The sequence below is a fragment of the Populus euphratica genome, unplaced genomic scaffold (assembly GCF_000495115.2).
Source record: "Populus euphratica unplaced genomic scaffold, PopEup_1.0 scaffold210.1, whole genome shotgun sequence".
NCBI lineage: Eukaryota > Viridiplantae > Streptophyta > Magnoliopsida > Malpighiales > Salicaceae > Populus > Populus euphratica.
In genome coordinates this window covers 301493-308397 of record NW_011500094.1, presented here as the reverse complement: position 1 = coordinate 308397, position 6905 = coordinate 301493, and the positions used below count along the sequence as shown (strand labels likewise).

The 6905-nt window shown below is 35.4% G+C and overlaps 1 protein-coding gene across 1 annotated transcript; it reads left to right on the top strand.

Moving 5' to 3' along the window:
* The first annotated feature begins 826 nt into the window (after positions 1-826).
* Positions 827-4734, top strand: LOC105109236 (receptor-like protein kinase 2). Its single transcript, XM_011003868.1, has 2 exons — positions 827-4006; positions 4089-4734. The coding sequence occupies exons 1-2, from the start codon at positions 1075-1077 to the stop codon at positions 4604-4606; spliced, it is 3450 nt and encodes a 1149-aa protein (XP_011002170.1). The 5' UTR covers positions 827-1074; the 3' UTR covers positions 4607-4734.
* The last annotated feature ends 2171 nt before the right edge of the window (positions 4735-6905 follow it).

Here is a 6905-nt window from a genome sequence, read left to right as displayed (position 1 = left end):
TTTATATTTTAATAATAGATTAGTTAGAAATTAATTTTTATATTTTTATTTTAGTTTCTATAAGTGGTTGTTCTCGTGACTTAGATTGTAAACTTTTTTTTTAATATTTATTTGAATTTTTTTTTTTTTAAATTAATTTTTTATTTTTATTTTTTTAATATTTGCTTGAATAAAATCGGGTTTTTTAATTTATTTTTATTTATATTTTATAAAATTATTATAATTTTATCGAATTACGAGTCAGGTAGAATCTTTCTAATATCTTATTATCTTGTGGCCAGTTAGAATCTTTCTAATATCTTATTATCTTGTTTTTTTGTTAAATATCATTTGGTATTATAATTTTAATATTTTAAAAGTGTATTGTTTAGTATATGCATTAGGTTTTAAGTTTGTTAACATCTTTTTAATTTTTTACAATTAAAAAAATAATAATTTGAACACGCGCGCATCACAAGTCCAGCAGCTAGCATGTTACTAATAGGCAGCCCATTGCCTTTTTTTTTTTTTTGGAAAAATAGTAGACATCCTTTAATTTCTTTTCTACTATGTATACACATATCCACATTGGAGTCAAAAACTAAACTAAACTAAACTAGGGTAAAACCCATCCTTATTTTCTGCTGAATAATCCAAATTAAACAATTCTTTGAAGATAAACAAAGAAAGATATCGAAAAGTCATGTGTCCGTGCGTTGCTCTCTTCTCTGCGGGCGAACCCTAGTTATTTATATATATACGTACATACACACACACGTCACAAGAGAGAGATTATTGGGATCCTAGGTGAGAGTGTGGGGGTGGGGGTGGTGGGGGTGCAGTTTGTTGATCTCTAGGCATTGGTTTTTTCCTTTGATTAATGATATCTTATAGGATTATTTTCTTTTGTTTAGAGTTTTGTTTGTGCGTTGGTTTTAAATTACTAGGCAAAGGTGCTAAACACTATAGTACTTGTTTTGTGTTTGATTTCAAAGCAAGCAAGAAATATAGTGTTTTAGGCAGAGAGGGAGAGAAACAGAAGTAGCAAAACCCAATGATGCCAACCCGAAAACAAAGTTTGGGAAATTGAGGCAAATGTCGATGCCCAGCTCGAGGCAAACCCTCCTCCTCCTCTCCACCTCCTCCTCCTCCTCCTCCTCTTCTTCACTATCATTCTTTATCCTAAACACTCTTTTCTCAACTCTTCTTTTCACTTCTGCTGCTGCAATACCAAACCATGAGGCCTCTATTCTCTTTTCTTGGCTACATCCCTCTCCTTCAATATCTTCTTCTTTCTCTAATTGGAACAATCTTGATTCCACTCCATGCAAGTGGACCTCCATAACATGCTCTCCACAAGGTTTTGTCACTGAGATAAACATTCAGTCAGTTCCTCTTCAAATTCCTTTTTCATTGAACATCTCTTCATTTCAATCTCTTAGTAAACTTATCATCTCTGATGCTAATATCACTGGAACTATCCCAGTTGATATTGGTGACTGTGTGTCACTTAAATTTATTGACCTTAGCTCTAATAGTCTTGTTGGAACCATTCCTGCAAGTATTGGCAAGCTTCAGAATCTCGAGGACTTGATTTTTAACTCTAATCAGTTAACTGGTAAAATCCCAGTTGAGATAAGCAACTGCATTAGACTCAAGAATCTGCTTCTCTTTGATAATCGTCTTGTTGGGTATATTCCACCCGAGCTAGGCAAGTTATTCAGTCTTGAAGTCCTCAGAGCTGGCGGCAACAAAGACATTATTGGCAAAGTTCCTGATGAGCTCGGAGATTGCAGCAACTTGACTGTTTTGGGACTGGCTGATACAAGAATTTCAGGTTCTTTGCCTGTTTCATTGGGAAAGCTAAGCAAGCTGCAAAGTCTGTCCATTTATACTACAATGCTTTCTGGTGAGATTCCTCCTGATTTAGGTAACTGCTCTGAGCTTGTGAACTTGTTTCTTTATGAAAATAGTCTCTCTGGATCCATTCCTCCGGAGATTGGCAAGCTTCATAAGCTCGAACAATTGTTGTTGTGGCAAAATAGTCTTGTTGGATCTATCCCAGAAGAGATTGGCAATTGCACTAGCCTGAAAATGATTGATCTTTCTTTGAATTCTCTTTCTGGGAATTTACCTGTTTCAATAGGAGGCCTTTTTCAGCTTGAAGAGTTTATGATTAGTGATAACAATTTTTCTGGTTCAATAGCATCACATATTTCTAATGCTACCAACCTTATGCAACTACAACTGGACACAAATCAGATCTCAGGTTTGATCCCACCTGAACTTGGAATGTTGTCGAAGCTCACCGTGTTCTTTGCCTGGCAAAACCAGCTTGAAGGAAGCATTCCTTCAAGTTTGGCTAGTTGCAGCAATCTCCAAGCACTAGATTTGTCTCACAATTCACTCACTGGTAGCATTCCTCCAGGCCTGTTTCAGCTTCAAAACCTCACAAAACTTCTCTTGATATCCAACGACATTTCTGGTCCTTTACCACCAGAAATTGGTAATTGTAGCTCTCTAGTGCGTTTAAGGCTTGGTAACAACAGGATTGCTGGTACCATTCCTAAACAAATTGGAGGTCTTGGAATCTTGAACTTTCTAGATCTGTCCAGCAATCGCCTTTCTGGGCCGGTGCCTGATGAGATTGGAAACTGCACAGAACTGCAAATGATAGACCTTAGCAACAACATTTTACAGGGTCCTCTGCCAAATTCGTTGTCATCTCTAACTGGGCTCCAGGTCCTGGACGCTTCAACTAATCAATTTACTGGTCAGATATCAGCAAATTTTGGTCGTCTTGTGTCACTAAACAAGCTAATTTTAAGTAGGAATTCATTCTCTGGATCAATACCTTTGTCGCTTGGCCTATCCTCAAGTCTTCAATTGCTTGATCTCAGCAGCAATGGGCTCACTGGCAGCATCCCAATGGAACTGGGTCATATCGAAACCCTTGAAATTGCTCTCAATCTCAGCAGCAATGGACTTACAGGGCCAATCCCACCTCAGATATCTGCACTGACTAGGCTATCAATATTAGACCTTTCGCATAACAAGCTTGAGGGACATTTAAGTCCACTTGCAGGGCTTGGCAACCTTGTTTCTCTCAACATATCTTATAATAACTTCACCGGTTATCTTCCTGATAATAAGCTGTTTAGACAGTTATCGCCTACAGACTTGGCAGGTAATCAAGGCCTATGTTCTTCAATCCAGGACTCGTGTTTCTTGAACGATGTTGACAGGGCAGGTCTGCCAAGAAATGAGAACGACTTAAGGCGGTCACGAAGGCTTAAGCTAGCACTTGCTTTGCTGATCACATTGACTGTAGCAATGGTGATTATGGGAACAATCGCAATTATTCGGGCACGAAGAACCATTAGAGATGATGATGATGATTCTGAGTTGGGCGATTCATGGCCCTGGCAATTTACTCCATTCCAGAAATTGAACTTCTCTGTCGATCAAGTACTGAGATGCCTCGTGGATACCAATGTTATTGGGAAAGGATGTTCTGGGGTTGTTTATCGTGCTGATATGGACAATGGTGAAGTCATTGCAGTGAAGAAACTTTGGCCAAATGCAATGGCTGCAGCCAATGGACGTGATGATGAAAAATGTGGTGTCCGTGATTCCTTCTCAACAGAGGTGAAAACACTTGGTTCCATCAGGCACAAGAACATTGTTAGGTTCTTGGGTTGTTGTTGGAATCGAAATACAAGATTGCTTATGTATGATTATATGCCTAATGGAAGCTTGGGTAGTCTCCTCCATGAAAGAACAGGAAATGCATTGCAATGGGAACTTAGGTACCAAATTTTGTTGGGAGCAGCTCAGGGTGTGGCTTATTTGCATCATGATTGTGTCCCTCCAATTGTTCATAGGGATATAAAGGCTAATAACATCCTCATTGGCCTTGAATTCGAGCCTTACATTGCTGATTTTGGCCTTGCTAAGCTTGTTGATGATGGTGACTTTGCCCGGTCATCCAATACAGTTGCTGGGTCATATGGATACATTGCTCCTGGTAAGTTATCTATCTACAGTTCAGTTCTCATGTCTTTTTTGATCTATGCAATCCTGCACTAATATTTCTCTGTTGTACACAGAATATGGCTACATGATGAAGATCACAGAAAAGAGCGATGTCTATAGCTATGGTGTGGTGGTATTAGAAGTCTTGACGGGCAAGCAACCGATTGATCCAACAATACCAGATGGACTACATGTGGTGGATTGGGTGAGACAGAAGAGGGGAGGAAATGAAGTGTTAGATCCAAGCCTACTATCTCGACCGGCGTCAGAAATTGAAGAAATGATGCAAGCATTAGGCATCGCCTTGCTGTGTGTAAATTCATCCCCTGATGAAAGGCCAAATATGAAAGACGTGGCTGCAATGCTTAAGGAGATCAAACATGAAAGGGAGGAGTATGCAAAGGTTGATGTGCTCCTTAAGGGATCACCAGAACCTGATAATCTAGAAAATAAGAAGTCCAGTGGAGTTCCAGCGACATCATCATCAAAGCCAGCAACACAAAGTTTGTTTCCAAAGAGCAATAACTCAAGTTTCTCAGCATTCTCATTACTTTACTCATCTTCTTCTAACTCCAAAACTAGTTTCAAGTGAGAAATTTTTAATGGTCACAAAACTATGCAGAGGAGAAGCTTGTTTCTTCTATGTTTCTTCAGTTTGAAACTCTTTGTTCTTTATAATGTAAAGAGGAAAACGTGAATAGGCACTATTGTTTGTCATCACTAAATGAAGTACAACAAATAGAGCAAATACTAGCAGGCTGAGTCCTTGGTTTAATGCTCAAAAAGGATCAAATTGATGCTGAATAACTTCTGCTTTCTTACAAATCCTAAATCTATTTAAAGCTGAATGCTCATTCCAGTTCATTTAAACTGCCAACAAATAAAAAGCACTGTCACTTGAATTGCTTTTTTTTTAGAAGGTTAATTACTGGTTTGAGGTTATGTAATAAAGCAATTTTGGTTTCAGTAATAGCCTTGTATTTACCTATTGTTTTTATATCTTCAAACCTCAATTAAGCTTTTATTATCGCAAATGAACTAAATTTGTTTTTAATTGTATGCTTATGATGCACACAATATTGAATTTATTAATTATAACTAAAACACATATGATAATTTGGAAATGCTTCAATGTTATTATTTTGGGTTAGGGTCATCATAAAATTTTAAAATATTCAAAATAAATTTTTTTATGAGCATGTATTTATGGCACTTTCAAAGATAAAAATGTTAATAATTTTGCTCAGGTATGTATCTGATGAGTTTAGTGGTACAAGTACTATAAATGGTTTTAGAGGTGATATTGATACTAGTAATTGGACCAATAAAGATTATAATGACGATGATGAAAATCAACATGATGATGATAATGAAGGTGAAGGCGAATTATTAAGAGTGTGATTGCAATAAATTAATAATAGGCATGGCTGGAATACTAGCTTTGTATTATAATATTTATATTTATAAAGAATCATGTATGGCTTCATACAACATAGGAATGAGATGGTTAAATGAAATTTTAAATGAACATTAGATACGTTGTGTTAACATATTTCAAATGGATACAGACACATTGAAGAGTTTGTTTATTGATTTGGAAACATTGTACAGGTTAAAACGGTTAAGAAACATAAGTGTTATTAAGAAGATAGACATGTTTCTCTACAGTTTAGCTCTAAGAGCTTCAAATAAGGAAGTTCATGAGAGATTTTAACATTCAGGTGAAATTGTAAGCATATATTTCAATAAAGTTCTTAAGTTAGTGTGCTTGTTAGCTGTTGATTTTATTAAATTGGTTGATCCAAAATTCTCAACAACACCAATGAAAATTGCAATAAATCCAAGATATATACCATATTTTAAGGTAAAAAAATACTTTATATAGGTTGTTAAATAATTTTAAAAGGTTACAAACAAATATTTGAATTATAATTAAATTGATTTGGAAACTATTTTTTTTGTCTTTGTAGAATTGTATTTGAACAATTGATGGAACACATATATGTGCAAGTGTATCACAAAAAAATCGAATACTATTTATTAGTAGAACAAATGTACTCACACAAAATATAATGGCAACATGTAACTTTGACATGCAATTTACATTTATTTGAGCTGGGAGGGAAACTAGTACACATGGTACAAAAATATTTCATGAGGCGATTGGTAATTTAAACATACAATTTTCGAAGCCATCAGAAGGTATTGTGAAAAAAAATGGGGTGTTGTTCAATTTGAGTTTTTTTTTTGTCTGTAATAGGAAAAAAGTTTTGTACAATCATTATTTTAACGCAAGGAAGTATTATCTCGTTGATTCGAGATATCCGAATAAGTATGATTACTTGGGTCCATATAGAAAGGAGAGATATCATCTTTCAAAATTTCATCGATAAGGACAACCGCAAAGTCAAGAGGAAATATCCAACCATGTCTATTTATTGTTACAATGTGTAATAAAATGTACATGTAGAGTTTGAAAGAAAAGGTGGAGAATCTTGCAAAACATACTTAAGTTTCCTTACAAAACACAAGTTAAAATTGTTGTTGCATCAATGACACTGCATAACTACATTCGGAGAAAATCGATCCAAGATGTTATTGCTGATATTTTAACCGATGTGGTTCCACAATCACAACCACGTGGACACCAAAAGGTTTCGCGTACGGATTATATTCGTGGTAGCATTGCAAATAGTTTGATAGGGCAACAATGTTTATTTTTTAATAAAAATAAACAATTTTATTTTTTTGCCGATTTTTGTTTGGACTAAATGTTTTTTTTTCTTTTAAAACAAATAATAAATTAATTTATGTTCTTTTTAGTCATTTTATATACATCATCAACCTCAACTACAATTTTAATCAAATATATCATGTCATGATTTTTAGTA

Coding starts and splice junctions, on each gene's coding strand:
- LOC105109236 (XM_011003868.1), top strand. CDS start 1,075: ATGTCGATGCCCAGCTCGAGGCAAACCCTCCTCCTCCTCTCCACCTCC. Junction 4,007..4,088: donor ATATGGATACATTGCTCCTG/GTAAGTTATCTA, acceptor TGTTGTACACAG/AATATGGCTACATGATGAAG.